The following is a 20,452-nucleotide window of genomic DNA, read 5'->3' as shown; positions in this document are numbered from 1 at the left end:
GGGATAGTATCAGTCCATAAACATTTATAACATGCTTACTATGTGCCAGGACTTATGCTAAATGCTAGGGGTGCAAAAAAGGCAAGTTTTTTGTCTGCCCTCAAGGAGCTCACAGTCCAGTGAGGGAGACACCATACAAACATGCTACATCCAGGATAAATTAGAAAGTCAACAGAGGGGAGCACTAGGATTAAGGGGACTGGGGAGAGGCTGCGCCTAAAAGGTGGGGTTTTATCTGGGATTTGAAGAACATCAGGGAACCCAGGAGGGAGAGGTGAGGAGGGATGGTATTCCAGGCATGGGAGGGACAATCGGGGAAAATGTCCAGAGTTAGGCTATGGATGGTCTTGTGTGAGGAACATCCAAGAGGCCAATGTCCCTGGAGCAAAGGGTCCGTGGGGGAGTGTAAGGTATGAGAAGACTGGAGAAAGGTTGGTAAGGGTTAGGATATGAAGGGCTTTGAATGCCAAACAAAAGATTTTCTACTGGATCTTGGAGGTGATAGGGAGCCATGAGAGTTTGTTGAATCCAAGGGTGGGGGATGACATGACCTGCAAAGTGTTAGCAAAGGCACAAAGATGAGGAAATCAGAATGAATGGATGGCATGCGGAAAGGTCCATGTTGCCTGGGACACTCAGTCCCTGATCTAGAGGAAGTTGAGATAAGGCCGGACATCTTGCCTGTGGAGGGGTGGGAGGAGGAGGAGGTCTGGTGCCAAAGGGAGGGAGGGCTTGGAGACGAAGGATCTGTACTTTCTTTTTTCTTCTTTAGGACATGGAGTACCAGTAAAACTCTTTGAGCTGGACGGTGAACCATTTACTGCGCTCATTTAGGCAAACATGTCCCTCTGAAGAGCTTTAGGAATTGACTTTCTTCACAGAATAGCAACATCTCAGGACTGCAGAACACCTCAGAGATCATCTGGTCCCATGTCTACCTTCTCCAGGAGTTCCTCCTCAGTATCCCATTGTAACAGTCCTCCAGCCTCTGCTTGAAGGCCTCCAGTGTTGGGGAGCTCGCTCCCTCCTGAGACAACCCGTTCCATTCTTGAAAAACTCTCATGGTTAGGAAGTTTGAGCTTATAAACAAGGTCCTCCAGGAAGTCAGTGCCAAAGCTAGAATTCCAGCTCCTCCTCTCCTGATACTTCTTTGATAGGTGACTCTGGGTAATGGGTTTCCCCTGGACTAGCTTCACTTTTCTCACCTGTCAAGTGAGGGGGGTGGGACTGGAGGGCCTCTGAAGTCTTTGCACCCTACATTTGTGAGCCTCTCTCCAGTATGACTGAAAATCAGCCTACAATTGCAGGAGGAGTGCTGAACAAAGTCAACCTCAAACAGTCAGGCATTATTCCAGGGAGAAAGAGCTATACTCTTTTGGGGCCAAGGTAGGCTGAAGACATGTGATCATAAGGCCCCGAGGCTAAGAGAATCATGATGGGCCCCAAAGACCCAGCCCTGGGCACTTTTCTGCTGTTGGGGAGTCATTTCAATCGTATCTGCCTCTTCAAGACCCCATTTGGGGTTTTCTTGGCAAAGATACTGAAATGGTTTGCCATTGCCCTGTCCAGCTCATTTTACAGATGAGGAAAGTGAGGTAATCAAGGTTAAGTGACTTGTCCAAGGTCAACCAAGCGTCTGAAACTAGATTTGAACTCAAGTCTTTCCCGACTCCAGGCCCAGAGCTGTATCCACCGTACCACCCAGCTGCACCAAGTCAGTATGGTATATGGTAAAGAATAGAGGATTAAAGAGCCCTCTTCTTCCTAAACTGCAGGTGACAGACTGAGTCTGAAAGATGAGGGCAAAGGAGACCTAAGGGCCCAAAGGATAGAAAGGGAGCAGGTATGAGCTCCCAATTTGGCCAGACAGAGCATTCAAAAATTTGAGAACTGGAAGTGAACAATCGCCCTCCTCCACCCCCACTTCCCACCCCCAACTTCATTTTACCAGTGAGCAAGTATGGCCCCAAAGTCATCATGTGATTCGGCTGAAAGCACACAGTAAATGGCAGAGGAGGAAACAAACCCAGTTCTTCTCACTGCCAAACCAAAGTCCTTTCCTCTACACTGCATTTCCTTTCTTGAGTCCTTCAACAATTATGTTTTTCTTAGATTGATGTACTCTTTTTCCAGTGAATAAATCATATAAAAGATGCCCTGAATCTTGATTCTGTGTTGGCAGATGAAGAAAAAGGAAAGAGAATGAGAACTGCTGTAAGAGTTCCCCAAGATGGTGGAGGGAGAGGGAGCAGGGGCAGGGAGGAGGAATATCATTTCCCTCCTATAAGTACAGAAAATGATCTGATGTCCAACAGGGTGAGGTCGTTTGTGCATCCTAGCCTGGGGTCATGACCCCTCATCTAATCCTGTACGGAGGTTGTGTGCCAGAGCATGCTTGGAAAACTTGCCAAAGTCCACATTTCCTGGCCACTCATGGTATGACTTTAGCCCTTCAGCTACAGGATCCTCCCACTAGTCCCCTTCTCCTGTTAGAGGCATGCTGGGGTCTTCTCTCTCTAGTTAGCCAATCGCTAATCTGAAAGTCAGCAGCTCTTGACCCAAGAGATAACCACCAAGTTTGGAAACTTCAGTTTCTTAGACTGGGCTGTGACTTACCTGTGGATAGAAAGGTAAGAGAAGGCAGTTGGGAACTTGAGGTTTAAGCAACCCCAGAGTCAAGGTCTCTTGGGCAAGCTAAAGCCCCCCACTGCTGAGTGTCTGTACTGTAAAATCCCCATTCTTGCTGGGGGTGAGGCTGGGGGGAATTCTTTCTACCAGCCCTTACCTGGAAGTCCAAGGAAGAGAAAACTGTGACAAGGGATGAGTCCAGAAGATGGAGAATCATCCCCATAGGTCCTTTAATGATGGTAACCCTACCAGATTTGAGTTCAATGTGACAATCACTGTTGGCCTGTCATGGAGACTACATGATCACCATTAAGAGGGTGTGTAGAGAGAAGTTCTGCAGAACCTGGGAGGGGAGACCAGACAGTTCTGCTCCTTATTAAGGTATGATGTTGGCCAAGTCACTTTTTAAACCTCCTTGGGTCTATTTCCTCCTCTGTAAAATGGGTCATTGGCAATAGATGTTCTCCAAGGTTTCCTCCAGCTCCACATTCTATGTTTATGCCTGGGTTCAAATCCTGGCTCAGCTAAGTGCTGACTAACTCAGAAAAACTTTGGGACCTGGACCTGGAGTTAGAGGACTGGATGTGAAGGTGGATCACATGTTTACTCACTTTGTGACCTCAGGCAGATCACATCACCCATCAGCCTACCCTAAACTTCAAATAGTGCCCTATGTTGAGTGGTCATTGGGTAGGTTACCTTTAAGGTTTCTGCCACCTGGGAGAATCTCAAGGTCAATGAGTGCCCAGGAATGGAATGGGAGGAGGTAGGAGCATCCATTACAGTCAGACATAGTGTCCTAAGATGCAAGATCTGGAAAGGATTCTAGAACCAGGCTCCAGAACCTTTCCTGATGTCTCTCAAATCACACATCTCAGTCCTCAGCCTTCTGACAGACAGCTGCAGTTATCTTTGCTCCTTCCTGGGCCACGAGGGTGGGGAGTCTCCTGGGTGGGAAGGGGAAGGCTGGTGAGCTCCCTGGACATGTATGTATGAAGGGGAAGAGGCAAGGATGAAAAACTTCACCTTCTTCAAGGTCTTTGTGGGACAAGTCACAGATTCCCCCCCAAGGGGCTGACTGGTACCTCTGAATCTGGTTTTGAGAAGGCCAGCTTTTTCGGGGGTTCAGGGGCCCTCTCACCCTAGGCCTTTGATCTGAACAAAGCCAGTTCAGCTGCCATATTGACCTGCCATTGATTTATGGGAATCAAGAATAACTTTAGACATCACTACGTCATACCTCCTGCCCTGTGGTGGGGGGGGGTGTGGCTGGAACTCTGTGGGGGGTCCATGGATTCTGCAGCACAAAGATGAATGCCATGACTAAATCATATCCAACTCCCACAGCTGAGCAAGGCTGGTTCAGGGAAAAACCAGGAGGCTGGAGAGAAGCCAAGCCCCTGACACTCAGTACCATGAGGTCCCCCACTTCCACGCTCCCTGCTTGGCCTGAGTCTGGACCCTATAGGCTGCTGCCCACCCAAAACAGTTCCTGGTTTGGATGCAGGAACAAAGAAGGGAGGGGCTGCCCTGACTCCAAGAAGGTTGGGACTGTGACCAACAAGGGAATAAGAAACAGTGACATGGAAAGGGGAAACAGCTGACACACTAGAGATCTGGGTCTTAACTTGGGTTCTGTCACTTTCTATCGTGGCATCTAGAACTGGGCTCCCTTCTCCCCCAAACCACCGGGGTCATAGGTCCTAAGCCTGCAAGAGACCTTTACAATAATTCAATCTATCCTCATTTTACAGAGGGGAAACTGAGGCCCAGAGAAACTAAGGGACTTACCCAAGGTTACACAGTGAGTTAGGAGCAGAACCTGAATTCCCATCCTTTTTCTCTGACTCCAGATTCAGGGTCTTTCCCACTCCTCCCTTCTCCTTCCTTCCTGTTGGGAGAATGTTAGACAAGACCCTTGCCCTTTCTGAGCCTTATCAGTGCCCAGCGACCAGGAGTCTGGCCAAGGGAACACAGAGAAGACCAGCCAAACTGTGGGGCCAGGCCAGGCTTCCAGACTCTCCCAAGTCCCTTGGAGGAGGGTCAGGGAAGGGAAGGATGGACAGCCAAAGCATACCCTGATCTCTTCAGCCAGATGTCTTAGAGAGAGAGAGGAAGCAAAGAAGGCAAAGTAATGAAAGAAAAAAAGGAAGGAAAGAATGAAGTAAGGAAAGAAGGAAGGAAGGAATGAAGGAAGGAAGGGAGGATGGAAGGAAGGAAAGAAGAAGGAGAGAGGGAGGGAGGGAGGGAAGGAGGGAAGGAAGGAAGGAAGGAGGGAGGGAGGGAGGTAGTAGGGGGGAGGGAAGGGAGGAATGAGGGAAGGAAGGGAGGATGGAAGGAAAGAAGGGAAGGAGGGAAGAAAGGTGTCCATAGTCGTCATCTTGAGAAGCAACTGTAGTAGAGATGGGGCTGCAGGTGTTAGAGACACATCTCCTTTAGATCTAGAAAAGAATGTTCTTGTCACCAAAGTCCTTGGCATTGTCAGATAGTTCAGCATCAGAATGTAACCTCATTTTCCCAATGGGAATGACACTAAAGAAGAGTGATGATCAACTATTTTCCTGCTGCACTCTAAGGACAATGGGACCTTTCCAACTGACTTGTAGCTGAAATCTTCCATATGTGCTGTCTTCCTGAGAGAAGGGTCTGTCTTTTCTACTTGAATCCCAAGCAATTAACATAGTGCTCTGCACACACGAGTGGTTAGTAAATGCTTTATTCATTTATTTGCTCATTCAGAGAGATGCCTGGCCCTGGGTGGGGAGGGACCCTTCTCCCAGAGATACCCACCAGCACCCTCAAAAATTCTGGTGGGGACAGGTTAGTTACAACAGGGTTTCCCGTATTTGCCCAATGCCTTACACGTCTTCCTACAGATCCCCTGGGTCTGAAAGTTGTTGTTATTTCCCTCACAGCCCCCATAGAAGAATCTGACACAGACTCTGATGTCATCGTCATACGCCCAGCGTGTCATAGAAGCCAGGCAAGGCCCAGGATCTGCCGGCAGCTTACATATGGCTGAGGAGAGACCGTCCCCGACCAGGGGAGTTAGCTAAGGGGGCCAGAATAATACTAGCCTCTCCCTTCCCTTCTCACCTTCCCTGCATGGATCTTGTCTGTATTACTTGAGGGAAGAGCCCAGCAATGGTCAATAGGCCTCCTGGGACCTGGATTTAGGGCTTCGCTCTCCCACCATCTAGCTAAGTATCTGTGACAATCAGTTCCTTAACACCTCAAAGTAAAGATGAATAGATGAAAGAAAATTCAGCCTGGGTAGTTAGGGACAAGGTCACCTTCTGAATCACAGGATTTTGATGCCAAACTAAGGCTCAGAGAGAAGAAACACCTTCTGTAATATCCCACAGTAAGTTATGGAAAGAGCTGGGAATGGGACCCATACATCCTTTACTTTACGTTACACCCATTGCTTTGAATTACATCAGTGGGAATTATTGTATCAGGTCCTTAGACCAAAAGATGATCAGTGTGTGACCCTTTGGTGGATTGAAGAGGTGACAGAGGCAGAGATGGGTTCCCCCATGGGTTTCTAAAGCTACGGTCGGCACCTTCAGAGAAGTTCACGCATTTCCTTCCACAGCTGAACAAGCAGCACTTCTGGGGAGCTGGGCAGTTGCTGTCCTCATCGCAAAGATCCTTCTCCTTGTAGGTACAATGAACCTTGATCTTGGGGCAGCTCCCTGGAGGACAACTCAATTTTCAGTGCCTTGAAAGGCAATGACCACTTCCCCTTTGCTTCTCTGCTTGTCTTTCCCCTCAATGCCTTCCCTCACCTTAGACATAGTAGGGGCTTAATAAATATTTGTTGAGTTGTCAAACTGAATTAAATCTGGTCCAAGGACTTCATTTTGTGGAGGATTACCTGGGCCCAGAAGTGGGAAGAGTTTTACCCAAGGTAACACTGATAGGACATGTCAGAGGTAGATTCCGAGCTCAATCCTTTTGATTCCCCACCTGATTTCAGAAGTCAGATCTGAAGATTGCCTTCAGGGTCCCCTTCCTAGGGGTCTCTACCCCACCCCCACCCCATCCAACAAGTTATTTCATCCTTCTGATGCTCCGCCTTCTGGAATAATTAGTGAGACTCATGCCTAGATGGGGCTGTATGCTTTCTATGATCAAAGCTATGCATTTAAAGGAAAGGTTCAGAAAGAAAAGGATTCTGGAAAGGAGCAGAGTCATATGAAAACACTGGATTCATAACAGTTAGTGGGAAGAGTGGAGAAGAGAAGCTGATGGAAATGGGGCACAAGTGAAAGGGGAAATAGAGATAGGCATCACCAGGAGGGGCTGGGATGGGAGGGAGAATGCAGCCCCAGGGAGGTGGGAGGAACTTTGGACATGGACTTTGGAGTTGTACTAGGATTCAGAGTTCTTAAGTTGGGGGTCCCTAAACTTTTTTTTGTTTAGTATTTTGATAACTATTTCAATATTATTGGCACATGATTTATTTTATGCAATTAAAAACCTTATCTGTTGAGAAAGGCTTCATAGGTTTCACCAGATTGTCAGAGGGGTCCATGACACACAAAAGGTCATGAAGTCCTGGATTAGATCATTTCTAAGCTCCTTCTCACTCTAAATCCTATGACCCATTAAACGGTCCTCATAGTTTCTCTCCCCTTTGGCAGGTCTGTCCTTGTGAGCAAAGACAAGACTACCCTACCCAAAATCTCTTTCCCGAGGGGCCCCTCTTGTCTTCTCCCGCCACCTCAAGATTCCCCCCTCCACCTCTCTGCCTTCGGGTAAGGGTAAGGTCTCCCACAGGGGTACCTACTGTTATTCAAGCCAGTCAGAATGATCTGAGTCCACAGGGTCTCCATACACATTGAGGACAGAAACGCAAAAAGGAAGAAGCTCAGGGCACCCATGGTACGTAGGAGTTGAGGTTTCTCCTCAGGAGTGGTCTCTCTAGCCTGACTGCCTCCCCTCTTATTCTTGTTCCTGAATCTTTCTTCATCCAGGCAGGCTCTGGGACTGTGGGGACTGAACCGTGTTCAGCTCTTTCTGGCTTCCCACCTCAGGACACCAAGTCCCCCCACCCAGGTGTGGATCTGGAGGCTTGATGCCAAGTTCGCCCACAGCCCCTGGTGAGTGGATGGGGCCAGTTGAAGGGACGTGGAGATGGCATGAGCTGCCCTGGATTTGAACTCTCTCTTGGGTTTTAAAAGGATTTAGAATGAATGTTCTTAAACTTTTCTGTGGTCATCCTCTGGAAGTGTGGTAAAACCTCAGAATAACGTGTGTGGTTTTCTTTTTAATGCATCAAATAAACTACGTAGGATTGCCAAGGAAACCAGTGATAGTGAAATACAGTTCTCAAAAGGTTTTTTTTCTTTTTTCTTTCTTTTTCTTTTTTTTATCTTTAGTTTACCACACACGGTTCTACATAATTTTGAGTTACAGATTTTCTCCCCTCCCTCCCCGCTCCCTCCCCAAGACGGCATGGAATCTCATATAACTACCACGTATAACTTCACATTAAATTAATTTATACACTAGTCAAGTTGTGGAGAAGAATTATGACCAATGGAGTGAATCCTGAGAAAGAAGAAACAGAACCAAAAAAAAAAAAACCCCAACAACAAAAACAAAAACAAAAGAGAAGGAAAAAAAAAGGTGAGCATGAAGTGTGCCTCAATCTGCATTCATACTTCATAGTTCTTTCTCTGGATGTAGATAGCATTCTCCATCGTGAGTCCTTTGGAGTTGTCATTGCACCTTGTGTTGCTGAGAAGAGCGAAGTCTGTCAGGGTTGGTCCTCACGGAATCCATATATCTGTGGTTGTGTTCTCCTGGCTCTGCTCCGCTCACTCAGCATTATGTCGTGTAGGTTTTTCCAGGTTGTTATGAAGTCCGTATCATACCCATTTCTTATGGCACAGTTGTATTCCATTACCTTCATATACCACAGCTTGTTCAGCCATTCCCTAATTGATGGGCATCCCTTTGATTTCCAATTCTTGGCTACCACAAAAAGAGCAGCTATAAATATTTTTGTACATATGGATCCCTTTCCCTCTTGTGTGATTTCGTTGGGATACAACCCTAGAAGTGGTATTGCTGGGTCAAAGGGTATGAACATTCCTGTGGCCCTTTGGGCATAGTTCCAAATTACTCTCCAAAATGGCTGGATCATCTCACAACTCCACCAGCAATGTAACAGTGTTCCAATTTTCCCACATCCTCTCCAGCATTTATCATCCTCCTGTTTTGTTATTTTAGCCAATCTGACAGGAGAAATGTGGTGTCTAAGAGTTGTTTTGATTTGCATTTCTCTAATCAGTAGTGATCCAGAGCATTTTTTTATATGCCTATAGATAGCTTTAATTTCTTCCTCTGAAAACTGCCTGTTCATATCCTTTGACCATTTCTCAATTGGGGAATGGCTTGTATTCCTATGTATTTGGCTCAGTTCCCTGTATATTTTAGAAATGAGGCCTTTATCAGAGATACTAGTTGTAAAGATTTTCTCCCAATTTTCTGCTTCCCTCCTAATTTTTGTTGCATTGGCTTTTTTTGTACAAAAACATTTCAATTTGACATAATCAAAATTATCCATTTTGCATTTTGTAATGCTCTCTATCTCTTTTTGGGTCATGAATTCTTTTCTTTTCCATAAATCTGATAAGTAAACTATTCCTTGCTCTCCCACATTACTTATAGTATCAGCCTTTACTCCTAAATCATGAATCCATTTTGACTTTATTTTGGTATATGGTGTAAGTTATTGGTCTATGCCTAGTTTCTGCCTTACCATTTTCCAATTTTCCCAAAAATTTTTGTGAAATAGTGAATTATTAGCCCAGAAGCTGGCCTCTTTGGGTTTATCAAAGAGTAGATTGCTAAACTTGTTGATTTCTCCTTCTTGTGTACCTATCCTATTCCACTGATCCATACCCCTGTTTCTTAACCAGTACCAGGCAGTTTTGATGACTGCTGCTCTGTAGTACAGTTTAATATCTGGTATGGCTAGGCCACCTTCTCTAGCATTTATTTTCATTAATACCCTAGATAGTCTAGACCTCTTGTTTTTCCAGATGAATTTTGTTATTATTTTGTCCAGCTCTGTAAAATAATTTTTTGGTAGTTCGATTGGTATGGCACTGAATAGATAGATTAATTTAGGTGAAATTGTCATTTTTATTATATTAGCTCGGCCTAACCATGAGCAACTGATATTTTTCCATTTATTTAGATCTGACTTTATTCGCGTGAAAAGTGTTTCATAGTTATGTTCTTATGGGCCCTGGGTTTGTCTTGGCAAGTAGACTCCCAAATATTTTATAGTGTCTACAGTAACTTTGAATGGAATTTCTCTTTCTATCTCTTGCTGTTGGGCTTTGTCAGTAATGTATATTAATGCTGAGGATTTATGTGGGTTTATTTTATATCCTGCAACTTTGCTAAAGTTGTTTATTATTTCAAGTAGTTTTTTACTTGATTCTCTAGGATTCTCTAGATAAATCATCATATCATCTGCAAACAGTGATAATTTAGTTTCTTCTTTTCCTATTCTAATTCCTTCAATTTCTTTTTCTTCTCTTATTGCTACAGCTAACATTTCTAGTACCAAATTGAATAGTAGGGGTGATAATGGACATCCTTGTTTCACCCCTGATCTTATTGGGAATGCATCTAGCTTATCCCCATTACAAATAATGCTTGTTGATGGTTTTAGGTAGATGCGATTTATAATTTTAAGAAAGGTTCCATTTATTCCTATGCTTTCTAGTGTTTTTAATAGGAATGGGTGTTGTGTTTTGTCAAAGGCTTTTTATGCATCTATTGAGATGATCATATGGTTTCTGCTAGTTTTGTTGTTGATATGGTCAATTATGCTAATAGTTTTCTTAATATTGAACCAGCCTTGCATTCCTGGAATAAAACCTACCTGGTCATAGTGTATTATTCTTGTGATGAGTTGCTGCAATCTTTCTGCTAATATTTTATTTAAAATTTTTGCATCAATATTCATTAGAGAAATTAGTCTATAATTTTCTTTCTCTGTTTTGACTCTACCTGGTTTGGGTATTGGTACCATATCTGTGTCATAAAAAGAATTTGGTAGGACTCCTTCTTCACCTATTTTCCCAAATAGTCTACAAAGTATTGGAATTAGTTGTTCTTTAAATGTTTGATAGAATTCACATGTAAAACCATCTGGCCCTGGAGATTTTTTCCTAGGGAGTTCATTGATGGCATGCTCAGTTTCTTTTTCTGAGATGAGGTTATTTAGAAATTTTACTTCCTTTTCTGTTAACCTGGGCAGTTTATGTTTTTGTAGATATTCATCCATATCTCTAAGGTTGTCAAATTTATGGGCATACAATTGGGCAAAATAATTCCTAATTATTGTTTTGATTTCCTCTTCATTAGAGGTGAACTCACCCTTTTCATTTTTGATACTGGTAATTTGATTTTCTTCTTTCTTTTTTTTAATCAAATTGACCAAAAGTTTATCAATTTTATTGGTTTTTTCATAAAACCAGCTCTTTGTTTTATTTATTAATTCAATAGTTTTCTTGGTTTCAATTTTATTAATCTCTCCTTTGATTTTCAGTATTTCTAATTTGGTATTTAATTGGGAGTTTTCAATTTGCTCTTCTTCTAGCTTTTTCAGCTGTATGCCCAGATCATTGATCTCCTTTTTCCCTATTTTATTCATGTAAGCATTTAGGGATATAAAACTTCCCCTAAGAACTGCTTTTGCTGCATCCCATAAGTTTTGGTATGTTGTTTCATTATTGTCCTTCTCTTGAATGAAGTTATTAATTGTTTCTCTGATTTGTTCTTTGGCCCACTCATTCTTTAGAATTAGATTATTAAAACCAATTCACAGACCCCAGGTTAAGAACACCCAGAGAGAGCAAACTCAGCAACAATATGAAAATTCAGTCTATTTCCAAAATCCATCCGGTTAACTGGATACTGACTGACTAAGGGAACCAGCCAATCACTTAGTTGGCAAAGTTTATTAATCACCTATGCTGCTAGGAGGCAGCTAGGTGGCACCCTAGTGCACAGAGCTCTGGGCCTGGAGTTAGGAAGACTCATCTCCCTGAGTTCAAATCCAGCGTCAGACACTTACTAGCTATGTGACCCTGGACAAGTCACTTAACCCTGGTTGCCTCAGTTTCTTCATCTGTAAAATGTGCTGGAGAAGGAAATGGCAAACCACTTCAGCATCTCTGCCAAGAAAATCCAAAATGGGGTCATGAAGAGTTGGACACAGCTGAACAACAACACTGAAAGGTACATAAGAGTCAAACTGTGACATGGAAGTAAAAAAGGATAAGACAATGTTAAGATGCATGGAGACGCGTATCATCCAGGGCCAGGGAGATGATGGATGGTCCTGTCTATTCTGCCCTGGCCAGACCATGTGTTGAGTATTGAATTTATTCTGGCTGCCACATTTCATGAATGACAGAGCATGACCTTCAGAGCATGTCAAGAAAAGAGATATTGGGATGATGAGGATGATGGGATGATGAGAGACCCTGCCATACAAGGATCAGTTGAAGGAAGTGGGGACACTTAGCCTGAAGAAGACAAGATTTGAGGGGGAATGTGATCACTGTCCTCAAGTATTTAATAGTCCTGTAGAAGAGCAATTAGGCTTGTCAGAAGACAGAATTAGGGAAAATGAGAGGAAGATGCAGAGAAGTAACTTCCTCTCAATGTAAGGAGAGCTTACAACTAGGAAGGGGCCATTTTGGGAGTAGCCCTCCTAACCAGAAGGCAGTTAATAGCTTGATGGTAATTTCTGGTTAACTATGGGATGGAGGAAGAGGCTCTGAGTTCCCTTCCGATTCTGAGAATCTGGGATTTCCTGGGTTACCCTCTGATATCTAGGGATATGGTCATTTTGCTGAGGTGGAACAAGCAAGTAGGGCTGTTGGTCACTCTTACCCTCCCCCTGCTAACTTTCATTTGGGTTGGACCACTCCTCATCTTGGGCATGACTTTATCTCCAAACACTTCTTCTGCTCCTGCCTTGTGGAAGTGGCTACCTCTCAAGTCCAGCAGAAGGAGAAGGCAGAAGCCCTGCCTCAGGGCCAGCCCAGCTAGTTGCAATAGCCTTAACCACCTCTAACTCATTGGCTAGGGGAACCCCAATATAATCATTCTCTCTGTCTCTGGAAAGGTGTAGACATGAGTCAATAGTTCCCTTTAAAAGCTTTGAGCCCATAGGCAAGTATAGTGCAATGGCAAAACAGCACAATTTAAAAGCTATCTCTCCCCCACTCCTGGAACACAGCCCCCAATCACTCCCTCCTATTGCATTCTCAATAATACACAAGTTAATGATGCAAGGGGTTAATTGGTACTAATCTGATTCCACTCTGCCTTGGCAACCTTGTTGATCAATATAGCCCTTTGCCATACCTTGTGTTGCAGTTAAACTATTCAAGAAATATGCCCAGTGCCCTCCCACTTCCATGCCTTTGCTAGTACTCTTCCCTATATCTGGCATTCTGAACTTCCCCTGTCCTTGGACATAAAAAGGATCCAGGAGATCTTAGTGGTCCCCTAGTGTGGACCTGGACCTCCTCAGGAGACCATAGTGAAGACACTAGTCATGAGAAGAGGACTGATTGAAGACTGTGGTGTGATGAAAACAACCTTTACCTGATTCATTTTGTTGCTTCCTCCTAGCCTCGTTTTTCTGGACAAGGGATGCTGGCTGCCCCATCCTTCCTCCTCCTCAGGAGACAGATTCCCAGCTTGCTCCCATTGAACTTTGTCTCAAAGTCTATCTTTTCAATACTCAAGGTAGAAAGAAAGACCCCTTCCTTTTAATAGGGTAGTAGAAAGGTTGCTGGGCTTGGAGTCAACAGAACTGGGTTTGAATCCTGCCAATGACATATGTACGCACTGTCTGACCATGGGCAATTGACTTGATCCTTCAGAGGCTCCATTTGCTCAACTGTAAGGTAGGGATCATACTTACACTGCCTCTCTTACATTCTTGCAAGAAAAATGTAAACCTATTGTTATTAGACACAAGGCTATGCTTACAGACCAACCAAACAAGCAGTTCTGGGACATCCCTTAGCCCTGAAGTAGCTTGTAAAATCTTCGAATTCTGGATATTTACCTAAATTTATCTATTTATAGATATATATCATATATAAATAGATATCTAAGTATCTAAATATTTAGAGTATTTAGATTTTTTTTTAGTCTCTTAGCTAGAAATGACCTCAGACTTATTTAGCCCAACATTTTACCCCTAAAGTCAGGGTCTTTTTCTTTCCTATCTCTAGACTCTCTTTCTTGGAGATCTCCTCAACTTCCACAGGTACAGTTATCATTTAATAATAATTATTGTTATCCTAGTTATATTTATGTAGTTGTAACTTGGACTTCTCTGGGCTTGCCCAGATACCATTGAGGGAAATTTTGAGCATGCCCAGTTTGCTCAATGTGGAGCCCACTGTGTTCCCCAGCACGCAAGGAGGGGCAGCCTCCTTTCATTGGCTGTCTACCTCTTTAAAATTGTCAAGACTCAGCCGTTCATTCTGTTTTCCACCTTACTTTTTTTCTGCCTCTCTCCTTTCTTCTGGGTCCACAGGGTGAAGGTTCCAGTTTATCCACATTTTTTTTAAACTCTTGGTTCTGAGAAATGGACCTGGGGGGATTTGTTTCTGTTCTGCGTTGCTTGTCTTCCTCAGCTTCAGGTGCTGGAGGTGATCACCACTGGACTAGAAGTTCAAGCCACAATGACAATCTTGGAGTCAAGATTTCTGGCAATCAGTCAGCCAGACATGGAAGTCTTGGGAAGCCAGGGTGCCCGAGATTGGAGCCTGAGGAGGGTTTTGGACTGCGCCCTGTGGGAACTGAGCTATTAACCTAATGCCCTTCATTTCCCCAGAAACTGGTGGTGCAAGGGGGAAGGAGGATTGTGTCTCCCGTGTGTTGGGGGAGTAAATTTGTATGTTTTGGATGATGCCTTCTGAAGTAAACTTTTCAGTCATTTTTCAGCTGTGACCCCACTTGGGGTTTTCTTGGCAAAGATACAGGAATCATTTGTCATTTCCTTTTCCAGCTCATTTTACAGATGAGGAAACTGAGGCAAGCAAGGTTGAATGATTTTCCCAGGGTCACACAGCTAGTAAGTATCTGAAGCTGGATTTGAACTCAGGAAGATGAGTCTTCCTGACTTCAGGCCTAGTGCTCTATGCACTATGGCGCCACCTAGCTTCCCCTCTAAAGTAAATATTTCTGTGTAGAAACTAATCTATTAGTGGCTAAATGGAATTGGGGTGCAGGGGACCACCTCATTGGTAGGGGCTAGAGCCAACGGCGAAGAGCTGAGACACCCACCTACCCCCCTTAATGGTACCAGAGAACCCTGGGGGAAGAGTGAAATCTAACACACTTGATGACTTTCGGGCAATGAGGGCCATAGCAGTTTGTATTTGCATAGTATTTTAAAGTCTGCAAAGCACTTTAGACATATTATGCCATGTTATCCATACATCAACCCTGGGAGGTAGGAGCTGTTTTTGTCTCTTTTTTAAAAGGTGAGGAAACTCAAGCAGACTGAGGTTAAGTGACTTGCCTAGAGTCACACAGCTGATAAGTGTTTGAGACTGGATTTGAACTTGGGTCTTCCTGACTCCAGGTCCAGTGTTCTAACCACTGAGCAGATGACTCCCTACTCTACAAGTCCAGTCCTCATCTCTCTCTTTCTTCAGGTCCAATGCTGTGTCACTAACTGCCCCGATGTCCCATAATCATCTCAAACTCAACATGCTCCAAAACACAAATATTATTCCTCATCTCCTACCTCACCCTGAATCTACCAACCTTGGCATTAGTCTTAAGTCTTCCCTCTTCTCACTCCCCATGTCCATTCAGATGTTGAGTCTTGTGGATCACACCTTCATGACATCATTTGCATCTGTACCCTTCTCTCTAAGGACTCCACAACTCCCTGAATTCAGAGCAGCCTATTTTTTTTGAAGGCAATAGGTGGTACAGTGGATAGAGCAGTGGGCTTAGAGCCAGGAAGACCCAAGTTCAAATCTGACCTTAAACACTTTCTTGCAGGGTGACCCTGGGCAAATCACTTCACCTATGTTTGCCTCAGTTCCTTCAACTGGAAAACGGGCATAACAACAGCAATTAAGTATTTAGTACAGTGTGTGGCACATAGTAGGGGTTTAATAAATGTTTCTTTCCTTCCTGACTTCCTGACTTCCTTTTTGCCCACAATATTTCAATAACCTTTTGTTTTCCCGACTTCCAGTCTCTCCTCTGTACAATCCATCCCCTACTCAAATATTCAAATAGATTTTTGATCTCATTGATTTGAAAGCTTCTTCTAACTACACAGATTTCAACCCATTTGTACCTGCTTAGCCTGTGTAGCTCTTGTTTATGTCTTTCCATAATTTTTACACAGGGAGTCTATCCAGTGTTCTGGAGGCCATCCTTACTTTCCACTGATACTGCAATGATACATGGATTGTGTGTCCATCATCTCTCAGGGGAAGGGAGGGAATAAGTATTTATTAAGCACATACTATAAGCCAGGAATTGCGCTAAGCTCTTTTTACAATTACCATTATCTCATTTGATCCTGTGTCTTCTAAAATGTATTTTCCTGATGACACATTTTTTCCCCATTTTTCTTCAGAGTCTCTTGTTGGTTAGATGTAATAGACTGTGCTTGTACCCACCCCTCACCTTTCCATTACCCTCTGTGTGATACTCATTTGCAGTTTTAGAGACTTCAGTGTCCTGAATCTGCAATCTCATAACACTAAAAGATGACTGATTAAGAAAAAAAGTCTTTGTTCCTGGGAGAAGTTTGGGGACATTAAATGCAATTTCCTGGAGGCAATATAGCCATATGTACTCCTCCTTTTTGATTCTAGGCTCAACTCATTCTTTTGTCCCATCTGTTTCAAGTAATAGACTAGTTCTCTAGGTGGCCCATCCAATTGCAGGACATCATCTGGGCAATAGACATTCTGCATCCGCTTGTTTTTTCCTGTGTGGATGGTCAGGTTCTTTTAATTGGTTCAGAGTCTCTTTCAGGTGATTCAATAATATTTTGTAAGAAGCGTGGCAAAATCTTCCTCCTTTGTACAGGAGCTACATTGTTAATCCTAAAGCAGGAGGCTGATCATGTTACTCCTTCATTCACAGTTTCATCGGTTCCCTATGGACTGTAAGACAAAATACAAACTCCTCTGTTTGGCTATAAAACTCTCCAGCCCAGCTTTCTGAGATGCTTATCCACTTCTCCTGCTCCTACACTCTCTACTTTGTCTAGAACTGGCCACTTTGTTGCTCATTATCAACCATTTTCTATTGAATTCCCTTGTACCTTTTTGTATAGAGACTGTGTTCCTCATGCCTGGAATGTTCTCCATCCTCACTTCCAAATCTGGGAATTCCTCACTCCATTCAGGGCTCTGCTCAAGTCCACCTCCATGAGGCCTTTTCTAATCTGCCAAACTATTTTTTATATATAGGGTGTCCCAAAAGTCTTAGTGCCATTTCAAACTATAATCAAACTATAAAATGCCTACTGGCATTTCTTTGTTCATTTGTTTGTATGTTCGTATCTTCATTCACTTATTTATTTGCTTCCTCATTTATTTATCATTTTTATGTATTAAGCATCTACTGGCATTTTATTTAGTGCTTGCTGTATGCCAGGTGCTATGTCAAACACTGAGTATGGATTTTGTCTTGCTACAAGGAAGGGCTTTCTGATAATCATGGCTGCCCAATAGTGGAACAGGCTTCCTCGGAAGGAAGTGAGGGAAGGATTCCCTCCACTGAAGGAGTCCATAAAAAGGGATCAGCAAGTCAGTGCATGTTTATTAAGCACCTACTCTGTGCCAATCTCTGTTCTATGCACTGAAGATTCAAAGACAAAAAACAAAGAAATGAACAAAGAAATAAGTGAATGCATAAATGAATGAAAGCAGTCCCTGTTCCCAAGGAGTTTGTATTCTACTGAGGGAGAAAAGACTCCCAGCAAAATGCAGGCACTTAATATATAAAAATAATAAATAAATGAGTAAGTAAATAAATAAATGAATGAAGAAATGAAAATACAAACAAATGAATAAATGAATGAATGAACTGAATGCTGGTTGACTGACTGACATCTGTTTAACTTTTACGTGTTGGGCTCATTTCTCTCCTCTGGTCTCATTTAGAACAAATAAACTTCTTTTTTTTTTTTGAGGGGAGCAGGCAGGCAGGGCAATTGGGGTTAAGTGACTCACCCAAAGTCACACAGCTAGTAAGTGTGTCACGTGTCTGAGACCTGATTTGAACTCAGGTGCTCCTGACTCCAGGGCTGGTGCTAGAACAAGTCAACTTCTGAGCAACATGTCTCCAGAGGTTTTAATATTGTATCATGATTCTCTGGATACTTCTTCTTCTTCAGGCTGGACATCTCCAGAGACCCAGGAAACCTGTCCTCCACATATCTCCACTGCTCAACCCAGTTCCTGGCACTTTGTAGCTTCTAAATAAATGTTTGTTGACCGACGGATAGACTTGGACAAAATTGGGAGAGCCATTGTGGGACAGGTGAGCTCAACAGTTTAATGTGGTGAAGAAGAGAGTGAATCCAAAAGGTCCCCACTGGGGTGGGGATGGAAATGAGGGTCAAGGTAAAATAATGGCAAGTAAAATGGGATGGTATAGTTTGGGAGGTAGTCTTGAGGTGACAGGATGAAGAACTCAAGGTTCTCCAAATTTCCTAATGGCCAAAGATGGACTGTTGGTTCATGGCTTCTCATCATTGATCTAGAAAATAGGTGGTGATATGATCTTCTACAGAACAACCTAGCCCAGCCCATACCTGAGTCTGACTCCCTCCCTGCCCCCCATCAAAGAACAAGGGTCCTGCATCCCTGGGATCTGGGAGTGGAATGCCCTAAATTGTAGTTAATTGTGAGAATTAGCAAGTGAGGATGGGGGAGGCTAAGACAATGAGGTGGTTTTATGCTCTCATGACAATGGATGACCCAGCTGCCTTCTTCCCAGTCCCACAAGATGTAGAGAGCATGGGTATCTGAGTTTCACTTAAACTAGAATTGAGATTAATCCCTACATCCCCATCTTTTTGGGCCTCTGTCACTCCTCTCCCCAGCATCAAGGCTAAGAGTTGGGTAGGGCTGGGAGGGTCCTGTGGTCTCACCCAAAGCCTGGCAGATTGCCTGGCAAATTTCCTGCGTCTGAAAGTTGTTGTTGTTTCCAAAACAGCCACCATACTTGAATTGCTGGCAGGTCTGGCTCGTGGAGTTGTACCCCCAGTGGAGTAAGGACATCCCGCAGGGACCTTTCTCCATGGGCAATTTACATAAAGCTGAAGGGAAACACACACACACACACACACACGCGCGCGCACACACACACACAGAGGAAATAGTTGATGGGATCCAGGCCCCAGTAGTGTCCATCACTCCTCATAATCCATTACTTTTCCTAGATATACTGTATGGACAAACAGACCTGGACCCAGGCGTTTAATGACCCAGATGCCAGTCTGGCTTCCCCCCTCATTTTCTGTACATCATTCATCAAATCCTTCAGCCTCTGTGACTGAGACCCAGAGGGCTGGAGTTACATGTCCAGTACTACACAGCAAAGAACTGAGGTGGGGGCCCAGGTGTCCTGCTTCTCAGTTCAGAGATCTTTCCATGATGCCCAAAGCTTTGAAATGGATCAAATGCAATTGTCAAACTGAGAGGAAAAATTGGGCAAGGCCACCCTCTATAAAGGCCAGGTGGTACTGTGCTCAGAAAAGAGACAGTGATGATAGACTATGAGTAGAAGCCTGGTGGGGGGGGGCGTTGTCAGGTGGGGGCACCTGAAGGGGCCCTTGTTAGTACCTTCAGAGGGGTTGTAGCACTTCTTCCCACAGCCGAGCATGCAACATTTCTCATTGTATTCACAGTGGCTGTCTTTGGTGCAGTAGTTCATCTCTTTGAAGGTACATTTGAGCTTGATGTGGGGGCACTTCACTGGGGAAAAAGATTGTGAAAAGAGTGACTATTTCCTTCCTATTGATAGGCATTGAGTGAGCATGGATATACATGTGTCATGATCCAGTTCCAGAGCCTTGGTGTAGGTGAGGATACCTATTATTTGGGGGAAAATGAGCTTATATATACGCGTGTGTGTGTGTGTGTGTGTGTGTGTGTGTGTGTGCCCGCGCGTGTGTGTATGAGAGATGGAAAGCAATGCTAATGCATACTAGGGTCCTATGGCTTCTGACTGTCAGATTCTTTGACTTCTGCAGCAGTCCTGCCGGACAGAATAGGGAAAGACTCAGGTGTTGTCGAAGATGCACCTGCTATTGACCTTGTGACAAAGACATGCTCAAGAAAAATTGTTGGAGCTCTTATCATTTACAAGGTATACCTGATTCAGAAGGGAAAGGGTAGATTCAGTGCTGGAGGCTTTAAGTATTTCAAGGTGGCTAGACCTGGAGGCTCAAGACTTGTGTGTGATCAGAGACTGATGGAATATTGACCTTCAGAAGGCTTAGAAGCAGGTGGAATCATAGATAGGAGACAGGAGTGACTGTAGGGGTCAGCTAGTCTTCATTTTATAGATGAGGAAAACGAGGCCCCAAGAAATGGAGTGACTTGCCCAAAGTTGCACAGGCAGTAAGCAGCAAAACTGGGATTTGGTTCCAGATTTCCTGACTCCATATCCATAATAACATCTTGTAGATACCTTCCCAGCTCTCATATTTTCAATGGCTCCCTATCACCTCTACAATACAAAATGTAAGCTTATTTGCCCAGAAGTCAAA

At 43.9% G+C, this 20,452-nt stretch overlaps 1 protein-coding gene across 1 annotated transcript in view; it reads right to left on the bottom strand.

The window, feature by feature from the left end:
• Positions 1–7,602: 7,602 nt before the first annotated feature.
• Positions 7,603–20,452, bottom strand: part of LOC118842696 (WAP four-disulfide core domain protein 8-like) — a 37,882-nt gene continuing 25,032 nt past the window's right edge. The window contains exons 7-8 of the mRNA XM_036750085.1: positions 19,524–19,655; positions 7,603–7,733 (exon numbers count right to left, since the gene is read on the bottom strand). Coding sequence (XP_036605980.1) covers positions 7,603–7,733; positions 19,524–19,655 — 263 coding nt within the window. The remainder of the gene's footprint in view (positions 7,734–19,523; positions 19,656–20,452) is intronic.

This window comes from Trichosurus vulpecula, chromosome 3 (genome assembly GCF_011100635.1).
Source record: "Trichosurus vulpecula isolate mTriVul1 chromosome 3, mTriVul1.pri, whole genome shotgun sequence".
Classification (NCBI taxonomy): domain Eukaryota; kingdom Metazoa; phylum Chordata; class Mammalia; order Diprotodontia; family Phalangeridae; genus Trichosurus; species Trichosurus vulpecula.
Note: the sequence above shows the minus strand (reverse complement) of the source record. Positions and strands in the feature narration are given on the sequence as shown.